Raw genomic sequence first — 25110 nt, forward strand, 5'->3', positions numbered from 1 at the left:
TGCTTTCATGATGCCTGTTAGTATTACAAAGCTATCAGCGCTTTTTCATCTGTTCACAGCAGTAACAGCAAACTATGTTAAAGGAATACACCAAGTTTTGGGAGATTGTCCAGTTCATCAGGTTAGCCGCTAACTGATGAGAACTTGGACATCAAAATGTCCCCAGTAGATTGTTGGCTCCAGTGCACCATGCTAATACTTTAGCATACACTATGTTGAGTGATAGTAGGCCACCAGTATTAACCGAGGTAAGAAGACCTTTTCATAATAAAAAGTGGTTTGTGGTTTGGCCTGTAGATTCATACATTTTAAAAATATAATATCAATAACTCAATATAATTCATGTAACTAGTTTTATTTTAGGAACTATTTCAGGTGAGCAACCATGTATTCATCCGCTGCACAGTGATTTTTAGCTGTACACAGTCTCCCACCACCTTCACTTCCAGTGGAAACAGGGAAAGTAGTCCCTGCTAGTTCAAAATAGTAAGTTATTTTTGTATCGTATTTTGTGTAAATTTTACCAATGTCTGACACAAAACTATCAGACTTGGCTGTATATCATTCGTACCATTTTACTTACCATCTAGCTTTAGAGCTGCTACAAGTTCTCATTTTTGAAATAATGTTAGCGGCCTACTATCACTCACTGTATGCTAAAGCAGTGGTTCTCAACGTGGGGTCCGGGGACCACCAGTGGTCCTTGAGGGGATTCCAGGGGGTCCCCAGCAAATCGATGAATTGTTAAACTTCAGCATCATTTCATTTACAAGAAGTTAACACAACTAGAGAATGTAGAAGAATGACTGTTTTAATCATAGTTTCACTGTTATCTCTGCCTACAATACAGATAGTCATGGAATTCTGGACAAAATCATATCTAACAGGTCCGAGAGATAAAATCTCAACAAATAGGGGTCCGTGGCCTTAATTTGTTCTAAATTTAGGGGTCCTTGATATGAAAAAGGTTGAGAATCACTGTGCTAAAGTGTTAGAATGGAGCCTATCACTCAACAAGTGTATGATAAATCATGACGCACCAGAGCCAATGATCTACCAGAAACACTTGGATGATTTTGGTGTCTTATGTTATCATCACTTAACGTATAAGTTGACCAACGGGACAATCATCCAAAAACGTGGTGTATTTCTTTCGGAGTCAATAAAGCTAACATCATGACAGGCCCAAAAACAGTAGAAAATGGGTGTTTCTCTTCAAACTAATGATACAAGAGTCTGCTTGGGGGTAAGAATTTTACCTTTCACATAAATCCATCCCAAACCAACTCGGGCTGAACAATTAATCGAAATTTTATCGAAATCGCAATATGGCCTACTGCAATTTTCAAATCGCAGGAGGCGCAATATTTGTTAAAGGTGAAATGTGTGTCAAAATACCATTTTAAATGAAATATTGTGGTGCTGCAGAGATGTCCTGGCCTACACATCATATTCTTCAGACTTAAGAAAACATCTTTGTTTGGTACAGATCCCCGCAAAAATCACACCATAATCCTTTTAATACGTTTTTCAATGAAAATGAGAATAATGATGTAAAAATTATTATTCCCTCTAATATCGCAAATCATATTGCAATTGCAATATCAGTCAAAATAATCGCAATTAGATATCTTTTCAAAATCGTTCAGCCCTCAAACCAACCCATTTACATCTACACAGCACAAACTGCAAGCTACTGCCTCAGCTGTTGATAATTACTGTTATATAGAGAGATGGTTTAATTTATGTGGCATCAATAATTGACACCTCTTACCTTTTGTTTTTCTACAAGAAAAATACAAATACAGTTAGGAGGAAAAACCTTTGTCATTACATACGTACAGAGTTCTCCATGTGCCAAATATTGTTGTTATGATTAAAGACATAACTATGTTAGCAAACCAAAAGAGATAGATTTTCACATTTCTATTGGTACCATGCCAAGCTCTTCTGGTCGTGCAGCTTCTCTGTGTTTAAGTGGCTAATAATTACAGACAATCTGAGCACATGAGAAAAACACTGACATGCAAATGCCTTAGCAGTGCCTCTTTAAGCCTACAAATACCTGGCACTCTTCCCAGTTTCTAGGAGGTTAGAGCTGTTTATGTATCGCTCAGAGTCACAGACGATGTGTGTGTAATGCTGGTATTCTGTAGCTCTTTCTGATTACACTGTCAATAAGGATTCATTGAAGGGAAAATACACTCTCATTGGCAATTCACGTATGTTATGGCTGTGATACTGGACGGTTCAGTCTAGATGCATGAATATGAACAACCAATCCAATCAAAATATCATGTTAGAAAAAAAAAAAAATCATGTTAGAAAAAAGTATGTGATAAAAAAAAAATTGCATTATTTCCATCATATCAGAGGTGGGTGACACTGACTGGACCAGATCAGATTTTTAATAAAAGACCAATATTAGCTCAGTCTAACCTTAGAGCTGTCCAAAATCATAGCAATAGCAGAAGTGGATTCTGTTTTAGGGTGAATTTTCCCTTTAAATATCATGAGGCTTGCCCTTGTTTTACCCTTATTAAAATGTATTTTTACATTACTATCATAAACTAGCATTTCCATTATAATATTATGTAGCGTATCAGAAAAAAAGAGCCCCACTACTGTGATGGCACTGGCTTTGGCCGACAAACCAAAATGTTGCCAAAAGGATGTGTGTGCCATCTCTTCTGCACTGTGAAAGGCAAAAATGTCACCAACATTGAAAAAGCCTGTGGTTACAAATTATCTTTTAATTTTTGGATTATGTTAATTTTGGCTATGTATTTTCATACATTTATGTAGAGAAATATTTTTCAGATGGTTACGTACAATGACTTTAAAGAATTTTGGATCTGTGTATTGCAGGCGAAAAGTCTAATTTATGTATTATTGAGAAATTTGAGTGTTATTGTTCAATGATTGGTTGAATCAAAGACAAATCATTTTCATTATTTTTAAATGTAATTATCAAGAACTGCATTTGCACATACTTTCATGTAGCTAAATTTCCCTCTGTCCGTCCAGTAATTAATATGCGTGTTACTGACCATGTTGACAAGATATTGTCATACTTTCTGTTCAAGTATTTGTATAAAAGAGTTCATGTAAAAGACATTGTCTTGTCTCAAAAACATCCCCTGGTCTATTATTATCAATATGTGTCAGTATTACCCTGATAGATGTACACATTTCAGTTGGAAATTGTTATCCAAGAAAATTGTCTAATTTATTGTTGATTATATTGCACACCATGATCACTGTGAATGATGCCTTTTTTCCAATATTTCTTGATTTATAGCGTCATGTGAATTCAGTCTATTTAAGATTATTATGTTGACCTTGTGTAATGGATTGAGAAAGATGTATTGCTTTTGAAAAGAACATGTAAATCAGTAATAAACAAATTGCCTTTGAGAGTCCCAGCCGATCATTTTCTCACAAACTCCAGTAAATCTATTTTGTCAGAATATAAATGCCAAGACATCAACTGTAGAGCCAAAATTGGACACTTTTAATGGTGCTGATTGACTGATGGTAAACAGACTGACTGAAATATAGGTGGATTGGAGTTTTAGTTCTATAAAGATTTCTTGGAGGCAGAAATAATGTCATTGGTTGAGTTAAACCTCAATGGGTGGAGCCAACCACCACAGTGGAAAAGTTTGTTTCTGATTCCAGTTCCTGTGACTTTAGCTAAGCATGATGGACTTGTCCGCGCTCTTCTTCTCTGGTCTTCATACCAGTTAAGAACACATGAACAAATAGCTGAATATGAGCATCAGTCCAGACTTCATTTTGTTATGCTAGGTTTTCCAAGCATGAGGAACTGCTGGCTGTCACATACAGTATGTGTGTGTTTTGGGGTTGTTTCCTGTAGTTGGTATGATTATGTTCTCCTAATGAATCGCACTGCAATCGCAATTCTCACTTTAGTCAGAGTCAGAATTCTGGCTTTAAACTCAGAACTCAAATACATTTTTCACATGTGCTAAGCTGACTGAAAAAATGCAATCTAGTCACACTAAGACATCTACAGCTCTGGAAAAAATTAAGAGACCACTGCAAAATTATCAGTTTCTCTGGTTTTACTATTTATAGGTATGTGTTTGAGTAAATTGAACATTTTTGTTTTATTCTATAAACTACTGACAACATTTCTCACAAATTCCAAATAAAAATATTGTCATTTAGAGCATTTATTTGCAGAAAATGACAACTGGTCAAAATAACAAAAGATGCAGTGTTTTCAGACCTCGAATAATGCAAAGAAAACAAGTTAATATTCATTTTTAAACAACACAATACTAATACTAATACTAACCCTAACCCAGTAGTTTATAGAATAAAACAAAAATGTTCATTTTACTCAAACACATACCTATAAATAGTTAATTTTTTCCAGAGCTGTAGGTTAGCTAGTTAGCCTAGCTGACCTGCCAAGTTCCAACTAGCCATACTACCCTATAGCTATCTAGGTAAGCTAGTTAGCTAGCTGCTGATTCAACATGAATCAGTCATAAATTAATGAAAAGTCATTGCCATTTATATTTCCTTCCTTCACCGTTCAAGTTTGCCACTTAGCTAACTTGCGCTCTGAAAAAATTGTTCTTTTGCTTCATCTATTGAGGATTAACTCAACCAATGAGATCATTTCTGCCTCCCTCAAATGTTTGTAGATGTAAAACTCCAATCTGGAAAACATAGGGTTGTCCAAGCTGGATACTTACTCACTGGTAAGTGAGGCTTGCCCAGGTTAAGTGTGTTAGATTGCAGTGATTAATCTCCATCACCCAAACAGCCACCATTATCAAAGCCCCTCCCCCCCCCTGTTCTGTGATGAGATGAGCTCTCAGCATCAGTTATATTGAAAAGAGATGAGTGACCCCGTCGCCTGGGCTGATTGGTATTAGCTGTTGTGCTATTGTAACAAGGAATGAAAAGAACGGGATGGCGAAATGCAGTGATTAGATGTAAATGGGGACAGCATGATTCCCGTGAAATCACACTGAGAGTAGAGGCATCATGTCCTGTCGCTTGCAAAATGGCATGATGGCAAACCTGGAGAGAAATGTAATTGGAATTCTAGAGGTGTGTTTGATTTATCCTTGTGGACACTTGCATTGCCTTAAAAGTGAACATATTATATGCAAGGAAGGATATATCAAACACTCATGTATTTACCCTGGTCTTCATAAAATGCGTTCTATGGTCCATCCAACATTTATATATCATGGAACAATAAACATATTACTATCTAAATGTAATTATAACGACTATTTCCTCGTGGAATTTTGAAAATCAAACCACTCCGGTTTGTACAGGAAGTGAGTGTTGGGTAAAAAAAACACAAGGGCATTTTGAAAACAGATATTTAAATTGTAAGATTCAAAGCTTGTCCTTTCTACCGCTAAGTGACACGCCTGGCCCGTAAAGCGAATTGATCCTGAGAAATAACCCTGACAAATCTGTGCTTTTACTCTCCAAATGGAGTGTGCCCCGGTGGATATGTCAAGACAGCTCCCCTAGACAGGAAAATAGGATTTGGCGTACGGAGGCTAATCCTGGGACCAGATAGATACATCATGTGTGACAGCGGAACATTTGCGAGCAGACACTTCAATGCGTTTCGTGTCTGGTCCGGCCGAAACTCCGCAAGCCCGGAGACTTACGAGTCAAAACCGGGCTGCTGTGTTCCCCTTCACGAACACACAAGTCAGATGATGGACAGGGAAAGGCTTGAAGAAGAAATTCCCTGCTTCCGGTGTATTAAAACACCAGGAACTTGTGTCCAGTTGTGAGAAACGACTGTTGACCTTCAGAGGAAACATGTCGACTCTGGCTGAGATTGATTACGTTCAATTCAGCAGAGGGGAGAAATGTGATTAGATGTAATTCGACCCAACAAGGAGGTGTCTTTGACTATGTGAAGGTCAGCCTACTGGGAATTTAATGCCGCATGGGAGAATTGATGATTCATTCACAAGGCAAACTCCCATTAGCCATAGATTATCCTCCTTTCCCTGTGCGGAATCTGTATGATCCACCTCTGATGATGCAAAAAAAGACACAGTAATACGAGAGGATGCTTCTGGTGGAGTCCAAGCTTCATGGAGATTTCATGATAATCCCTGACCTACATCGCCATCTAGTGGGCGCTCTCACAACATATTCAGACTGATGTCCACGTCTTGATTATTTTATGTCAGGGGTTCTCGAACATTTTCATGTCACAGATCCCTCAAATAAGCCATGGACCCCATTTGATTTTGTCCTGGAGACCCATATAGGATCTTTTTGTTGGTGATTTAGTGTTGAACCATGTAACTGTCTACACTGTACATGGAGAAATAATAGTGGTGAGAGTGAAACCTCTAACTAGAATATTCGTGCTTATGCATTCTCTGATTGGGATGATTTTTAGTGAATTGTAGTGAAATTAAGCTTTTCCTCATTTGCTGGAGACCCCCTTGAACCCCCACAGGGACCCCTGGAATCCCTTCAAGGACCTCTGGAACCCCCTCAAGGACCCCTGGAACCCCCTCAAAGACCCCTAGAACCTCCTCAAGGACCCCTGGAACCCCTTCAAGGATCCCTTGAACCCCTCAAGGACCCCTAGAACCCAAGGACCCCCTCAAGGACCCCTGGAACCCCTTCAAGAATCCCTGGAACCCCCTCAAGGACCCCCTGGAACCCCTTCAAGAATCCCTGGAATTCCCTCAAGGACCCCTGGAACCCCTTCAAGAATCCCTGGAATCCCCTCAAGGACCCCTGGAACCCCTTCAAAGACCCCTAGAACCTCCTCAAGGATCCCTGGAACCCCTCATGGACCCCTAGAACCTCCTCAAGGGCCACAGGAGCCCCCTCATGGGCCATTGGAACCCCCTCAAGGACCCCTAGAGCCCCCTCATGGACCCTGGAACCCAAGGATCCCCACAAGCACCCCTGGAAACCCCCTCAAGGATCCATGGAACCCCTACGAGAACCTCAGTATTACAGTAGTCACACATTCACTGGCATTTATTACCTCAAAAGGGGTGTAACATACTTTTAATTGATACTGTAATAATAATATTGACTAATAATGTAACAACTCATCAGAATAAGAAGAATGTAGTAACTAAAGTTGTTGCATTATTATTACATCATCAGTTACACCCTTATGAGGTCATAAACGCTGGTTAATGTAACAATATAGTGTACATTTTTTACATTAACAGGTTTAAAAACCGATTGCTACAGCCTTTTATTTCATCTCATTAGCACAATGAGAGAATGTATAAGAATAACTTTGATTAGAGGTTTCACTGTCACCACTGTTATCTCAAGCAACTGTGCTCTTCTGTACTAAATCATATCTAACAACAAAAAAATCTTCTCAGAAAGGGACCCCCTGCAACCAAATCATATTCAACAGGTGTCAGCAGCCTGCATTTAGTTTGAATTTGAATTAATATGAATGGACAGATCATGCTGTTGCTCAGAGGTTAACCGGTTATTTGAAAATATGGAGAAAAGCCTCTTATGTTATTAGCTCTCACAGTTCTTTGACAAAAGTAGCATTGTTCTGATCCGTTCCTTTTGATTCAGCACTGTGGTTGTCATAGCTGTATTGCATAAGCTGAAGCTGGGGGTCTAGTCGATCAGCCAACAATTGCACAATATTGTGAATGTGCTCTGGAGGTTTCAAGGTTCACATTACTGAAAAGATTTAGATAATGACGAAAAAAATAAGAAAGTGTTTTAGGATACATAACATATTCTCATGCAGCTAACAAGAAGACAGAAATAAGACATGGTACTTTATATAAGTGCAATGATGGTATTGTTTATTTAATACAGTCTGTTAAGCCTATCCCTGGATAAGCCACAGTTTATAAAGAACACACCATTAAAATGTCCCTCCCGAACACCCAGGTACTGAAAAAAGCTCATATATTTACTATTGGTTCCAACCCTTTAAAAGTGCAGATTCATATTATGTAACAGAGTATAATGTGCAACTAAAAATCTAACAGCTATTTTTGTCAAGGTAGTACATTGTGCATTGTATTCTATGCCAAATAAGTCAGAGATACATAGAAATGGGGAAAGAAACATACAGTAGACTACATAAAAAGTACCACATTACACTGTATTTATGACTGTTAAGACTTAACCTACAATATAATACAGCAATTTCAGGCTGACATCTAATGATATGTTCTTCAAGCGCTACCCGGTCTACAATGAAAAGGTGCTTTAGGTCTGTCCAACCCAGTTCCACTGACAAACAAGTAGTGGTTTTGTAAGTGTTCAGCTAATTCATTAAAGTGAAGTAAAGGATATTAGACTTTCAGTCAAAATAGTAACGTGTAAATGCAGAGCAAATATTAATAGCAAACAGGAAAAAAAAGTTGCTTGGCCTTATGTTTGAGGTTTAAACTTGAGGTTGCACTGCGATGAACTGGGTACCATAATGACAGGGCGACAGTCTTGGCTTCTTTATATGGAAACACTCGACAGATGCGAGCGAGCGAGATGATCCACTCTGAAAAATCCCCCACTTTTCCAGCACTGACAAAATAAGAGCCAGAGCGTGGATACAAACCCATCGCTGGATTTGCACAACATCAAAAATGTCAGAACATGGGAAATTACCCTCGATAAAGTCTAAAGGTTCACAGAAAGTCAACAACCTCTCTCTAGCTGCTTCCAGTGAATCAGATCTGAATGACAAGAAGCAAAATGATCCAAATTATGTAAAATTGCTAATTTCTATTACCAAGTTGGAGCACTTCCATGACTTTCTGGTTTGGTAATGCTGTTTTTCAGCATTCTAATGGAATGAATGTGTCAAACAGGTTGGAAAATACATAAAGTGACCCATTTGTAAAATTCCTTGAGATTCCCTGACTTCACCAGAGAATTGATCAAATCCCCTGACTTCAGCCCTCTCTAGAAAGCATTAGTGTTGCCAGGAAAGGTCCATAATTTGATTCTACCCATGCACATTGGTAATTTCAGTCAGTCATCTGGGCGGTAGATTTACTGGAGGGTAATACAGGGACATGGCACACGTCACCCACAGTACAGAAAAACAAGCAAAACATTCTTCAAGTGCCTCTGTATGATTGTAAAGAGTAATACTGGTTATACGGCTCTTGTAATCCACATGGCAGGTGCACAAATTGGAAATTGACCCCCAGAACATCAGAGTTATCTCAAAATACAGTTGGTCATTTCAGCCACAATGGTTACTGGGTTAATCTGAGAAAATGACCGACATGTTTGTGGACGGGATAATATTCCTGGGGTCCTGTAAAGTAAAAAGTAAAAATTACCAATGACCAGAATTCCCCTGGTTATACTAATGCCATCTGGAGAGAGCTTTTCCCAGAGAATTGATCAAATTCTCATGACTGTCCCAGAGAATTGATAGAATTCTGACTTCACCAGAGAACTGATCAAATTCTGACTTTCCTGGAGAATTGATCAAATTCCCTGACTTTCCCCCAGATAATTGATCAAATCCCTTAACTTTCCCTGTCCGGACTCTCAAAATTCCATGATTTTACAGACATTCCGAGTCTAGTGGGAACCCTGCTAGCACTAAATGCCATTTGCTTGCTCTCCTACAACCTTGTGACACAGAAATCTGCCTACAGTGATCCAGATTACAGACTCAAGGACAAGAGGCTTTAGCGTCTGTCATGGACGGATAAAGGGAAACAGGCCGATCTGAAGTCACATCAGAAGGAATGTCACCATCCACATTTTGAACATCTAATCTGGGTTCTTTTCCCAAATGTTTTGGCCTAGCTCATACTGATACTAACATTACAAAGGTTTGGTCCCAAAGGAGCATAAGTGGAATTTTGGCAGACAATGAGTATTATATATCATTGGATATTATACATCTGATGGTCAAAAAGAACACATTTGTAATGATAAACAAAATTAAATAAAAGGGGAGAATCCAAAAGAAACCCTTAGATACAATTTGGTGCAAACGGGGCATAACTGCACTTAATAACTTTTTATAGGATATCAAGTATGAATTCCTATGTTATGTTTTGAATAATATATGAAGTATTTAGAAAAATGTCACTTTTGCCCCTTTCGTTCTTCTAAACCCTTGACAACATCATCATATATCATCATCTAGAACAACCTTTTCTCTAATAGACAAGTCTCTTCTTGTGTTGCACTGGCACACCTACATTTTAAGCTGAAGTTAAGGTCTTAAATAAGACACTGAAGGTTCTTGGTTGGGGAGTTAAGAGGCTATGTCGGGCTAATTCTGCACTCGAAAGGCAAACAGCAGTGACTACTTCTTGTGCGTTTAGATTTCAGAGACAAACATTGGCCTTTCATTTAAAAAAGAAAACACTAGATATGGTCCAGTCAGTTTCGTCCACCTCTGATATGACACAGTTTGTTTGATTATATATTTATTACAGCAGTTGTTGGTGGGAAGCCCTTAACCTGAATTGATTCTAATGGGATATTTTGATTGGATTCAACACTAGTTTCATTATTATTGTCAGAGTTTTTTTGCCCCATCTTTAAAGGCTTTTCCACCCTGTCAAGAATATAATTCTGGGGGAAACACTTTAATTATGGAGATTTTCTTGCCATGAAAATGGTCAAAAGATACTTTAGACAAAATATCAGCTATCAGCAGCTTCATTCCAAAAATATCTGTATTGGTATTGGCCTTCAAAATTCCATATCAGTCGAACCCTGGCTCCAAACCATAGTTACTTTGGCTCAGTGTTTCTGTATTCTGTAAGATAGGTTGTTACCACTATCATTCCTGTACCTCACCCAAACAGATTTGACTTGGGTCTGGACTTAAACGAGCCTTTCAAAGAGACCTCCAGCTCTTCTGTGTCACGGAACGACGCGCTGTGCACGATCTGCGACGTCCTAAACCGGATCTTCTGCCTCATCCTGCTCAGCGACGATTTCCTCCTGAGGGGTTTCTGCCTGGGACGGCCCTCCCCGTCCGCCGAGTCGCCCTCGCCGTGGCTGAGGAGCCTGAGGGGCCTCAGGTTAGACTGGAGAACCTTGGAGAACCTCCAGCGGGCCCCGCCGTCCCTGGCGTCCGCGCGGTCGGATTCCGAGCTCTCGTACGCCCCGATGATGTCCCGTATGTCCGCCGTCGCGCCGTCGGTGAGATACTGGCTGGCCTTCTTCCCGCTGTAGTCCCTGATCTCCACGTCGGCGTCGTAGGCGCCCACCAGGAGCTTCACCACCTCCATGTGGTTGTGCATGGCGGCCAGGTGCAGGGGCGTGTAGCCGGTGCTGGACCGGACGTCCACGTCGACGGGCACGCCGCGCTGCTTGGCGAAATTGATGATCAGCGCCAGCAGCTCGGGCTTGCCGTGCTTGGCGGCCCAGTGCAGGCAGGTGAACCCCGTGACGAAGTCCTTCTTCAGGACGAGGCCGGGCTCCGTGGCGAGGAGGCGGTACAGGCTGTCCCACGCCCCGTCCGAGGCGCACATCATCCACTCGTGCTCCAGCGGGTCCAGGGTGACGGAGGCCCCGTCGTCCTCCAGGTTGCAGGACACCAAGGAAGCCGAGTCGCTGTCGCTCCTCGACGAGTCCTGGTACCTGGAAGACAGGTAAACCGAGTTGCGCAACACCATGCTGCGCCTCACCTGGGGCGAGCTGTTCATCATGGACTCGATGAAGTGTTTCCGGCTGCCTTTCGGGGTGCCGTTCCCATCGCTCCCGGACAGACTGCGCGAGTCCGACTGCCCCTCCTCGTCCTCCTCCCCATCGTCCGACCCCGGCTGGCCCGGCAGCAACCTGTGCTGTGATCCTCTGGAGTTTCGCCGCCTGCTCACCACGTTAACACCCATCTGGTCAGCTTCGTTCAGGCTCCCATGTGACACATCTAGTGAAACAGACTCACTCTCAACCGGTCTGTCAGCTGAGACTCTGGGATTCAGTCCAACACATGTGTCTACCTGTCCTGAAGTACCAGTTTGTAGGCCTATAGGTCCAGGCAGGGCGAACATGGATCCATCTGCAGCTGCTGGGAGAGGCGAAGCTTCAATCACTGCGATCTGTGGGATCTCAGGCGGTGTCTGAATGCACTCCTCCTTGGATTCACTCTTCCCACCTTGAGAGCTCAGTCTGATCCCCATCTCACTTGAGCTATCTGCCACTTCCTCAACTACACAAACAAACGCATGATAGTTACTTTTCTCGTCTGTTCTCTCGGCCGAAATGGTCTCAGAGGGAAAAACATGCGGCAGCCTCACCTCACTGTCATTTCCGTAACCTGAGCCAGGTGATATTTCTTGTTGCACTTCGCCGCCTGCAGCACAGACTCGCACTGGCTCGGCGCCAACGCGAGCGTTTTCTCTCTCCGCGGACGTCACCGAACCCCGAAACTTTTTCTTCAGACAGACAAATTTAACTCCGCTCTCCGCTTTGACGAAGGCAACGTTGTCGACATAGCTCTTAAATTTCTCCCGGATAACCGCCTTCCTCCCCGGGTCGTCCGGGAACAGGGCTTTAAAATGGTCAATTAAATCCGTGTTTTTCACTCTGCCCCCTCTCTCCGTTAGAAAATCCAGAATCGCTTCTTGGGTGCACTTGGTGGCCATTTCAATGAATATAAACGCATCTATGTTTCAACTAAATACACTCACTTAAGCCTACTAACTATAGGATAACGTTAAAAATAATCAATGTAACATATAAACAGGCATTCGGGCCGTCCCGTCCCATACTGGACTATCCAACGAATCGCCCTTGGCGCAGAAATGAATGCGGTAGAACCGTTTATGATGGCAGACGAGGACAAGTGCGAGTGATAACCTTTCCCTGCGTTTTATTTCTAGCGTTTAGGCGTTCTCTGCCGCCTAGCAACCAAAGCGCAGGAAACTGTGACACTTAAGGCGCCATTTTGGACCCAAGTAGGTCTATACGTATACGGGGAAAGCCTCATCTCGGAGCCAAAATGGTATTAGTTTCAAAGCCCCCAAAATGGACCGTGCCATTTATTGTATGGGGGTGGTGCGGGATTGAAAACGTGCATTTTCTGCCTGACATTACAAAGTACTGACTGATTTCAAATCTTTTTGACTAATACCTAAGTGTAAATGTGTACATATAAACAATTTTGAAAGGAATTATAAATTATTAATCTCTAAGAGTTGGTATTTTTGTCTTGCCACCTCCAAAAGTCAGCTCTCCATCATGAGCAAGAAAGTTTGTAATGTCGTGACTCTGACCGGTGGAGGGCGGTAATGGGTAATATGCCTTGAAGCACCTAAACCGCAGAATTCCCTAAACGAAGAAGAAGGAGAGGAAAGTTTGTTTCAAACTCTTATAGACGCTAGTTGATAAACATCTGGCTACTTATTTTGTTGTTACGTACAATTAACGAGAATCCATAGTAGGAAAGATGAATCCGTCAGATCCTGCGCAGGGACAAGGGGTAACTACTCGACTTTTATTGAGAATATTCCTTTGCTTTTTCCCTAGGCTAGCAAACTAGTTAGAAAGCCAGATATAACGTTAGGCAAGGTATCCCACTAATTAGCCACATAGTTAGCCATGTAACGTTAGCTTGCTCGATTATATGTAACGTTTCCACCACTGGTAACTGAAGCTTAACATCCTTTTTGACGAGTTCTGTAGACCTAGCCTTTATTTTGTAGTATTAAGTGTGATAACCAACCGCACAAGCTCATTCTTCATTAAATATATTGTCTATCATGCCTAACAAGTCGCCTTGTTGCTAAAAACGTTATTATCTTTACGTTTTTGTTTTACACTACTGTATTTCATAAAAGTTCTTTCAATAAAAAGTTATTCCGTTGTAGAATTGTTTTATGGTCAGTCTTCCAATGACCGTCGCCCACCGTCTGTGCCCCCGTCTTTGTGAGAAATCAGTGCAGAACATAGCACAGTATGCATTAACCTTTCTCTTGTGTGGAGAGGACGCCGCGACGAACTCCATTCAAAAATATGCAAAGTTTAATGTTGCAAAACTATCTCATTACCTGTATAACATGACATCAACTTGTTAGAAATAAATGCGAGCCACTCTTCAATTCGGCATAAATTCATTACGTGAAGTGGTTTTTTTTTCAATGCTATGTCAACTTTTAGAATTGCTTTCCCTTTTATTCCCAGTATGCCGTCAAGCAAGGCAACAATGACAATTTTGAACTGAGTTTGGCGTCAGGTTCTCTCCATACAAGAAAGGCTGGTGTTGGGGCATATGTTACTAGAGCTTAGGATGTTACTAGGGATGTGGAACAAAGTACATTAACTGTCTGATACCCAGCTACACAGGACAGTATAGAGTATATTTCTGTATATATTTGCTGTACTTCATACAGATCATGACTTGTCTGGGTACAGGACACAGCTGCCCGCCCCCTTTCCCTCTCTGGTCATGTTGGCTTCGACAGTCTCCCCCACCAACTGGTCAACAAATCAACATGTCAGGGCTTCTGCTTCAACATCCTCTGTATTGGTGAGCATCATCATTGTTTTTCTATGATGTTTAGACACTGAAGCCTACAGATGGTGAATGAGATGTACTTAAGATGAACTGAAGTGCTGCTTGGGTGGATTATATGTATTCTGAATTTACCAGAATAACATAATGATTAAAGCTCCCATGTTGTGGAAAACGGTTTAGATTTCTCTTGTCTCTTTGATTATAAAGGAGTTGGATGGTCTATCTAAACATGGTTAAAGTATCAAAACGCACGGTTGCCAACTAAATCCACACAATCCATATTAGAAAAGCGAGCCTCTAAACGAGCCGTTTGGACTTCCGTAACTTTGTGGCGTCACAAAGTTTCGCTCATTATCATTTTTGTAAGAAATAATAGACTAACAAAGCGTTTTTTTCTAAGCGGTTGAGCCGTTGCCAATGTTTATTTACCAGAGAGTTTTCCCTACCTGTAGCTGCCGGGCTGCGGTGTCTCACGTTTCACTCTTAAAACGGTTAGCCAATCAGAACAGAGGGTCGTTCATATTAATGAGCCTTAAAGACACAGTAACAGAAACGGCCTGTTCTTGAGAGATGCTGGAAAATGAACGCGTAAAAATGGATTGAGGGTGTTTTTGGTACATGACACCACACAAACGGTTTTTGACAGTTGTTTATTATGTTGTTTATGAGAATTTGTTTATTAAGTTTGTTGTATAGGTTTATTGTTTATTTCATCTTATTGTTATTCTTGTTTTGTTTTTATGTTTTTTTTTTATTTTTTACATGTTCGAAATAAAAATTATCAATCACTCAATCAATCACTCAATCAACAGACCTCAAGACATACAATAAAACAAAAGTGTAGAATATGGGACCTTTAAGCAAAGTTTTTGAGTCATATTCTATGTGGCATGTACCTTTGCCCATAAGCAAAGCCACATTCAATTTGTAGATTTTCGAATGGAATTTGGCGTGGCGTTCCCTCCATACCTACAAAACGGGAACGGCACGTATCGGGGCTCTCCTTAATGTAATTCCACCTCTACTCCGACTCGTAGGTGAAACCGGTATCGGCAAATCGACTCTGATGAACACGCTGTTCAACACGAACTTCGAGAACTTTGAGTCGTCCCACTTCGAACCGAACGTGAAGCTCTCGGCGAAGACCTACGACCTGCAGGAGGGCAACGTCCGCCTGAAGCTCACCATCGTCAACACGGTGGGCTTTGGGGATCAGATGAACAAGCAGGAGAGGTATGTGAGGAGATGTTTTTTCCCTGAGACCAACTCTTCTGTAATGACTACAAAGCTGTTTAAAAAGCCATGTGAGATCATTCTTATCCTTTTAAAAAACAGTGAAAGTCATGTTAGGAGACGGAGACAAACATGTAACCTTCAACATGACTGAATTATGTCATTTTAGTTTCATTATTCCAGGTCACTTTAAAACCTTCAAATGAAGTTTTAGCAGCATAGTTATATATTTGAACTCATAACCTGTTATAAGATGGATCGGATGGATTATCATGGATCGGATGACAATGTTAGCATTTAAATTCAATATCCAATCCAGGTTTTTAGGCCAATATCGATAATACCAGACTGTTTCCTCTCTTTTTTGACCAAAAAAGGGGTGGGGGCTAAGTCAATAACTGTGTTCGCAACTTTTCTATTTCAATGTTGCGTCCAGTTACCAGCACATTGTGGACTACATCGACACGCAGTTCGAATCCTACCTGCAAGAGGAACTGAAGATCAAGCGCTCCCTGCACAACTACCATGACTCGCGCATCCACGCTTGCCTGTACTTCATCTCGCCCTCGGGACACTCCCTCAAATCTCTGGACCTGGTGACCATGAAGAAACTGGACAGCAAGGTGAGATGGTCAACGTATCAAACTCACACTTTTTCCACATCCACAGCTTTTGTTTTTTTTACTGCCTACTCTTAAACTCGTACTCGTAAAATTAAGCTTTTTTTTCTTGTGCTAGTCAAGTGTTTGTAATGCAAATCTTCTTGGTGTCTTAGGTGTTATAGTCCCTGCTTGTGTGGTCATATGAATGCACCTATCCTCTCACAACTTCAGTAATTCTAGCCTCAAACTGATTCATCATACTATAAGGCAAGGAATCTCTGTCTGTATGTGTGTCCTTCGCATATCTCGAGAACCGTTCGTCCGATCTACTTCACACTTGGCGGGTGTATTGCTGGGGACCCAAGGACATGCAGTGTCGAGTGTTAAGTTGTTTGGATGAGCGGTTCTCGAGAAAGCTGCAAGCAGCAATACAGGAGGCCAAGCAATCAGCCCGTTCCGAACAGGCATGTTTTGAACGGGCACTGCACTAGTCTTGGAAATGAGCAGAAGAAAGAGGAATGTGATGTAAACAAGGGAAAATTAGGCGGAAACATGTGTTCACTGCGGCAATCAAAGCCAATGTGACACTTTGCTTTGGTCACAAACCGTCCATTTTGCCTGGGCAAACACTCCAAATAATATTTCATTTCTACTATACTGCCACCTTTAACCTCCTGCATTCCAATGGAGAGTTTTAGTGTCCTGTGATCTGTTATGTCTAAATTACGCTGGCATGTCAGCACTAAGAAGAACAAGAATAAGATTCCTGCAGGAACGCTTTGAATTTTGGGGACGTTTTTAGCAGGTAAATCCAAATATATCTGCATTGGCCCTCAAAAAACCATATCAGATTAACCCTATTTAGTACATTTGGTTTAATACATCGGACAGAAAGGAAGACTGCAATAACAGCACTGTCAACTTAGCTTTGCAGCAATGCCACCTGTTGACCGATAGTGCATGTTGCTTCTTGCACAAATCAGTTTAGCATTGATGAGTAAATATGAACTGACAGGAACGTTTAGTTACCTAGGAACAAACAGGATGGACATGAACTATCATTGGTTTGCTTGTTTATTCAATGATTCATTGATTATTGGTGAATCCTTTGTATAGAGTTGTATGGCAGTGGGAAACGGGGATTGGTTGCTTTCTAGTCATGCAGAAACAGGACTGAACAAGTCCGACATAGCAGTGGGCTGAGTCAGCACAGGAGCCTAACAACTAGAGAAGTCCCTCCCAAAGTGTTGGTTTGATGTTTCACTGTCATTTCACGGGAAGAAAAGGGTGTGAAGGATTATGTCACCAGCAGCGTGGGAAATTCTGAAACTTTTTGATCCGCTGGGCATTGTGTCTGGTGGATTCCTAAATTCTGCCAGCCTGCACATTTTTTTTTATCAGACACTTTTTCAACATCAGTGTTAAAGGCTAAACATGACAAAAGAGTGGTGTCCAATTTCAGACACACTCTCTATAACGGGATTTGGGGTCTTTACTCTGTATGTAAGATTTGAAATTTGTTGATTTTGCTGACTCCTAGTGGTAGTGCAAAAAAGGACACTGTTGCAGAGATGGCCCTGTATCTCTGGAGGTCAGGGATGTAACTGTAGTCCTTTGGGTAGACACTCCACTCCTTTTTAATAGGGGGCCTAGGCACCTGGTGATTGACAGGTTGCCGATCATGTGCTATTATGGCAGTCATAAACTCAATCTTTTGGCTTCAAAACGGCCCTGCAGAAACCTATGGGTGATGTCACACTCACTACGTCCATCTTTTTTACAGTCTATGGGCCCACCTCAACAAACAGTGTTTCTAAGTTTGGTTCAAATACTCAAATTTGTGTATGTGACACTGCAGCTCATTTGTCAAATTATCTATTTTGGCAACAAAATACAAAAAAGAATCTCAGGAATGTTGTTTTGGGGAGTAGAAATACTGAAAATGTATGTTTTGCACCAATGGAGGGAGGCAGAGGCAATGTTAGGAAGGCGTATAATGGGACTATGATATTACCTTACCAACGTTGCACCCAAAACAAAACAAAACAGAAACACCCTAACAAAAATAGAGTATATTTGCAAATTATTTACTTTGCTCATTTTTGTCATTTTTGTTTGGAATCTAATTATATAACACATAAAGCCTATTTATTTTTTCTTTACACTCTGGAATGTTTTTTTTATATTGTAAACAAAATTAGAAGAAGACTGACTGTTGATCTTTGATTCCACCACAGGTCAACATCATACCGGTCATTGCCAAAGCCGACACAATCTCCAAGAGCGAGCTCCACAAATTCAAGCTAAAGATCATGAGTGAGCTGGTCAGCAATGGTGTCCAGATCTACCAGTTCCCCACAGACGATGAGACGGTGTCCAGCATCAACTCTGCCATGAATGTGAGTACCAATTACCCAAAAAAACAACCCTGTCCCTCTTTGAAGCTCTACCAGCATCGCAATCATATATTCAATCATCCAGAGCTGAATTCAATTGCAAGTCGTCCAAAACATTAGATTAAATTTTAATAATCTGTGTGGGAAAATTGGCTTGTTGCAGCAGCAAACAGTCATAGGATAAAGCAAAGAAATATAGAGCATGAATAAAAATAGAGCAAATAGGGGTGTTAAATATAACACAGTCAACAATTCCAGCATTTCAAGAAGTGAAAAGTATGGAAATGACAAAAATTTACAAAAAAACAAATATATGCAGTCAGAAATGAGAAATTCTGAAATATTGATAGTGCAATTAAATGAGAGAATATGTAAATATGCAGAAGACAAATATGTGAATGTTACAGCTTACTATACATGATGTGCAAAATGTGCACAAGTGCAAAGGTTTTTACCTTTTACTGACCAAATAGAAAAATGGAGCGAATGAAGTCCATGAGGATAATTTTTTGTGTAAAAGTTATTTATTCGATTTGAGTACATCTCCCGGTGAAACTTACTGCTTGTACTAGTTAGAGTTACTATGACTTACTGGGATGTTGTGCGTGGGTCATGTCTCTTTCCCCGCAATGTAACTTCTTCATGACAATGTAAACACTTAACCTCTCCCAGGGTATCCTGCCCTTTGCTGTTGTTGGGAGCACAGAGGAGGTGAAGATTGGGAATAAGATGGTGAAAGCACGCCAGTACCCTTGGGGCGTGGTGCAAGGTAAAGGTTTTATGTCTTACTTATTGAAGATGTAGAATTTTTAAACATCAATATGATTGTCAAATTAATTGTGATACCTTGGTTAGGGCTGAACAATTAATCAAAATTTTATCAAAATCGCAATATGGCCTACTGCAATTTTCAAATCGCAGGAGGCACAATATTTGTTAAAGGTGAAATGTGTCAAAATATCATTTTAAATGAAATATTGTGGTGCTGCAGAGATGTCCTGGCCTACACATCATATTCTACAGACTTAAGAAAACATCTTTGTTTGGTACAGATCCCCACAAAAATCACACCATAATCATTTTAATACGTTTTTCAATGAAAATGAGAATAATGAAAAAAAATGATAATTCCCTCTTATATCGCAAATCATATCGCAATTGCAATATCAGTCAAAATAATCGCAATTAGATATTTTTTCAAAATCGTTCAGCCCTAACCTTGGTATAATTACTGTAAACCAATGGCACCATAGTGGAGACAATTGGTAGCCTCTATCTCATGCCAGTGGCAATCCGCCAAATTTGACCTGTGGCACACAATGTAAAATTCTCAACAAATAATGTGAATTGACAGCTTATGTACATAAAGTGCAAAAGGTGAGTCATATTCATATGCAAAAGGTCATACATATGTACAGAAAGTGTCCAGGTGCAGTTTTGGATATGCACATTACTAGCTGTTCACCCTATCAAAAACTCCCTCCATCTCCCGCTATGCCATCTTTCGCTTCGGTACAACACGCCAGGAGGTGCAAGAAAATGTGTTTTTGGGTTTTTCCCTCTCAGTGGAGAACGAGAACCACTGCGATTTTGTCAAGCTGAGGGAGATGCTGATCTGCGTCAACATGGAGGACCTGCGGGAGCAAACTCACACGCGACACTACGAACTCTACCGCCGCTGCAAGCTGGAAGAGATGGGCTTCCGAGATACAGACCCCGAGAGTAAACCAGTCAGGTACCGGCCGTACTCGAGCTTACTACAACACAAAGTCACATAACGTCCTCCGATATCCCCACACATCTCACTGACGGATGTGGAGGAACAGTCTGAAAAATCACACTTCTAGCACATAAACGCCAACAAAGCAGATTCTGACAATGTATAAAAAAACTAGTCATGCTGCTGAATTGTTTCTAAGTGAATCACTTTCTTTATGTTTATTAATACTGAAATCCAGTCGGAGGAAACTTCTGCTGATGGAGTAAAGAAAATAATATGTTAAGCAATAATTGTAAATAGGCGGAAAAAAGTGAGAGACACGTTTTTGTATATATTGTCAGAATCTGCCTTGTGAAAGTCCTGTCTCCCACCTTTTTTCATATGTTAATATTAGTAATCATAATAATGATAGTAGTATAGTGCAGTGGTTCTCAACCTTTTTCATATCAAGGACCCTAATTTAGTCCACATTAGGGCCACGGACCCCCATTTGATGCGATTTTGTCCCTCGGACCCAAATCTGAGAATATTTTTATTGTTAGATATGATTTTGTCCAGAACTCAATGGCTATCTGTATTGTAGAGAGAGAGATAACAGTGAAACTATGATCAAAATAGTCAGTCTCCTACATTCTATAATTGTTCTTGTAAATGAAATAATGAAGTTTAACGCTTCATCAATTTGCTGGGGACCCCCTGGGATGCCCTCAAGGACCCCCGGTGGTCCCCGGACCCCACGTTGAGAACCACTGGTATAGTGGAAGTAGGAGTTGAACCAGTTTAGTGTTGCATCTGTAATACCAACCCCAATGTCTCAGACGGTCAATTATGGCACATGTGACTCATAATACAGTTAGAAATCTTGCTCCTCGCCCTCTTGACCTACACCTATGTTACTGATCTGTGTGTGTGTGTGTGTGTGTGTGTCATCAGCCTCCAGGAAACCTATGAATCCAAGCGTCAGGAGTTCCAGGTTGAACTCCAGCGGAAGGAGGAGGAGATGAGGCAGTCGTTCGTCCAGCGGGTGAAGGAAAAAGAGATGGAGCTGAAGGAGAAGGAGAGAGAGGTAGAGTCTGCCGCACAAACTTTTCAAGCCTGTTATGTACTGTAACTCTGGAAAATTTCTGAGAACATCTGTACGTAGCAAGTAGTTTGAGTACGTTGTCTCCTGGATCGATCCGGAAGTCGGGTTTCGTTAGGTTCCAGTTATCAAAACGACAAACTTCCCGCCCTGTCCTCCACCTCCAGCTGCAGAACAAGTTTGAGCAGCTGAAGAGGATGCACCAGGAGGAGAAGGCCAAGCTGGACGAGAAGAGGCGGCTGCAGGAGGACGAGATCAACATCTTCGGCAAAAAGAAGGCCGCCGCCGAGCTGCTCCAAGGCCAGACCTTCAACACCAACAGCAGCAACCTGAAAAAGGACAAAGACCGCAAGAAGTAAGACACACACACACGTTTATCTATCTTTTCTATCTGGTATGACTGAATTACTGTAAAATATGACTTGAAACGCAGTATTTATTGTATTTAAAGGGATTCATTGTATTTATATGCAATTAAAGGCGCTATGTGTAGCATTTTTAAACATCAGTATATCTTTGTGAGATTAATTGTGATACCTTGTTATAATGAGTGTAAACAAATGAGACCATGATAGAGACGTAAACCCATAAACCCTGTTGCTTCTTGTAAGATATATACACAATACTGGGTTTACTGGTTTGATATTATCACAATATTTTGAGTAAAATCAGAATGAAGGCAATTATGACTGAAAGAAATCCCATTTTATTTATGGGGGAAAACAAAAATAAAAGTGCAAACCATAAACAGGTGGTGCAAGTTGAATTTAAAACTTTTAAAGGCATTTGTAATGCTAGTTAAAATAAAATAAAGACCAATTTCATCCCCAAATAAACAAAATTTTGTCAAAAATTTGTATCACAAAATTTTGTCAAACTTTAATTACATCCGTACTCGTATATACAGTACTGTGCAAAAGTCTTAGGCATATGTCAAAGAAATCCATAAAGCGAATATGCTTTCAAAACTAATAAAATGAAAAGTCTCTGAATATCAAAAAATTACAATAACCAGCAGTCTACTGACACACTAATGCAGAAAACAAATAAACATCTAAGACTTCTAAGAAATTTATATAAAAAATCTAGGGTGCCTAAGACTTTTGCACAGTACTGTATATGCATATACATGTCTCCAAATGAATGTAGTAATGATTTATTGTTGTTTAAAGGGATGTTTCAACCTGATCAGCATTACCTTTATCACCTCCCAAAGATTATGTAGCAATCATGAAGCTTGTGGAAGATAAACTTAGGAAATGTCCTTTTAACAAGTTCCTTTTCAAACTTGCCACACTTTGATAGTAATACTGATTTAAACTTCAGATTGATAGTAAGATCACTATACTAGGTGGACTGGCAGCAGTTTGCCTCAGTGTGTCCAGTAGTCCACTCAATTCATACATATTCTGTGGACTGGGTCGTAGTTATTGTATCACCATCCTGAGTTACAGTGGAGAGTTTTAGTGTCCCATGATGGACTGAATGCTGTTTCAGAGGCTTTTCCACCATGACAAGAACACAATTCTGGGGAAAAACTTCCAATTTTGGGGAAAATGTGAACAGTAACATTTAAAGATATAGCGGTACAAAATATTTTACGAACAGTTTGAATCTAAAAAATATTGGTATCGACCTTCAAATTCATAGTGGTTGAACCCAACTGTCTTCTCCATCTTAAATGTATTCTTTCTGTGTTTTTGAGTAGTCGTAGGAAATTTACTCATGCATTTCTTTCTTGAATCATACTCATTTTATTTATTCCTTTCCATAGTGCTGGATTCATGTGACGGAATGAAGAGGACCAAAACTCCACTGTCCAATGATACTTAAATATGCAATTGTAGCAGTGGTTATACGGTGTCTGTAGCTATATGGTAATTGTCATATGAGATGCTTCTCTATATATTTAGGGCTTCAAGTCCGTAGGGCTGAAACCCTTTTGTTTTTGCTGGTTTGTTATATTCCTCGTTTTCCTAGAATTTTCGCAATTTCCTGTGAGATGGTATATACCAGAATTATGAAATTTGGCAAAATGATAGATATTGGTGGTGGCTTGTATAAAAAAAAATGACCCCAATCCTCTAGATGGTGGTGCTATAATTAAAAGATAAAAAAACTGTCATCTTTGAAAGGCCATAACTCTGCCGTAGATCTGATTTGCTTTATGAGTTTTTTATGCTTATGAGGTTTTTCCCCCTACGGCTCGTTCAGTTTTTTGACCAATTAACACCAAATTTGGGACACATGCAGAAGGGATGGAAATACACTAATATGGCTGCCATCAACCAATGAACACTAAACACAAAGCTTGGTATAGGTGTCAAAGAGAGGCCGGCAAGCAAGACTGCAATGGCATCCTGAAAACGGCCCATAGGGAGCACAACAAAAATGTATTTCTTAATCCACTCATGGAGATTTGCATGAGATTTCACATGCTCTAGGACTATGTACTAGTCAAAATATAAAGTTTGGTTATGATTGGTGAAAGTGGGCGGGGTCTAGCCCATAAGAATCATTGAATAGCATATAAATCATGGGCTGCAGCTATATTCTATATATGCATTTAATCTTTAATTTAAGTCTTTAATCCCTAACCCTGTGTACTGTATACATTTTGCTGCTACAGCTAGAGGAGGCCAAAGGTTCAGGATCTGACCTCTGATTCAAAGCATTTCAAGGGATGAATGCTGATATTGGATCAGTCCTGCTCTTTTAGCTGTCTATAAATCTGATTTGGTAAGTGATTTCAGATCAGCATTCCCACTCAGATATTTCCCACTCAGCTGAAGTTGGATTTTCAGCAGAGTTCTGTATTACGCTTCTATTTCAGGCGAACAAGGTGTTAAGCTGTAACAGCCAAATAGGTACGATGATTCGGGTTTGTAGAAATATTGGGCAGCATTATCGATGTAGATGTTTTTCTTTTGTTTCTCTCAGATGTATGCATGTGTAATATTTCCAGCTTTAATTATAAAGGTTGCATTTATGATGTTTGTGTTCACCAAATCAATTTTGCATTTATTTCACTAATCCTCTTACACTATTGTTCTCCCAGCACTTGCTCTATTCCAGCCATTATATGCACTTTGTTTTGAGTGAGATGATCATGTTCTTTCCTTACTTATCTCAAGTGCCTTTTTATGTGTGGTGCCACAAGTCTGTTTTATGTATGTGTGTGTTAAAGTAACACTAAAGTCAAGATGTATGCATGTGTAATATTTAGTGTTAAGGTAACACTAAAGTCAAGTCACATTCCTCACTTGGCTGTTACATGAGTTCTCTTACTGCCATTTATGTTTTATAACATTGTTGGGGAAATTTTATGCAGTATTTTAACTATAACTGTAAGCTTATATTTAACTTAGAGTAGACGGACACAGATAGGTGTCTGATATGGTTTTTATTCACAATAAAAAAGCATGACTTTGCAATATGAACCTCTTTGCCTTGTTCTTTATTCTCCCACTGTTGCACATTTTTATACAGCTTTACCCATAACTCATTCATAATATAATCAAAGTTGACTCATAAAAAAAAACGATCATAACACTCCACAATCATTCATCAAAATGCACAGCACACAATTAAATCTGAAACTGGCA

At 40.3% G+C, this 25110-nt stretch overlaps 2 protein-coding genes across 3 annotated transcripts; one reads left to right on the top strand and one right to left on the bottom strand.

Moving 5' to 3' along the window:
• Window positions 1-8107: 8107 nt before the first annotated feature.
• Window positions 8108-12777, bottom strand: LOC139651543 (ankyrin repeat domain-containing protein SOWAHC-like). Its single transcript, XM_071528497.1, has one exon. The coding sequence runs from the start codon at window positions 12600-12602 to the stop codon at window positions 10806-10808; it is 1797 nt and encodes a 598-aa protein (XP_071384598.1). The 5' UTR covers window positions 12603-12777; the 3' UTR covers window positions 8108-10805.
• A 525-nt stretch (window positions 12778-13302) lies between these two features.
• LOC139651544 (septin-10-like) lies at window positions 13303-24897 on the top strand. 2 transcript variants are annotated; one of them, XR_011695725.1, is made up of 11 exons: window positions 13303-13438; window positions 14371-14485; window positions 15511-15706; window positions 16143-16329; window positions 18546-18707; window positions 19377-19473; window positions 20271-20439; window positions 21358-21490; window positions 21673-21860; window positions 23280-24691; window positions 24739-24878. XR_011695725.1 is itself a non-coding variant. In XM_071528498.1 (10 exons), exons 1-10 carry the CDS (start codon window positions 13406-13408, stop codon window positions 23293-23295), a joined length of 1296 nt encoding a protein of 431 aa, XP_071384599.1. In that variant the 5' UTR covers window positions 13303-13405; the 3' UTR covers window positions 23296-24897. The 2 variants fall into 2 exon arrangements, 1 of the variants encoding a protein (XP_071384599.1); XM_071528498.1 differs by having other exon boundaries at window positions 23280-24897.
• The last annotated feature ends 213 nt before the right edge of the window (window positions 24898-25110 follow it).

Source organism: Centroberyx affinis, unplaced genomic scaffold (assembly GCF_046629955.1).
Source record: "Centroberyx affinis isolate AG114_WGS23_722 - 3 ecotype Tasmania unplaced genomic scaffold, CSIRO-AGI_Caff_v1 ptg001680l_1, whole genome shotgun sequence".
Lineage (NCBI taxonomy): Eukaryota > Metazoa > Chordata > Actinopteri > Beryciformes > Berycidae > Centroberyx > Centroberyx affinis.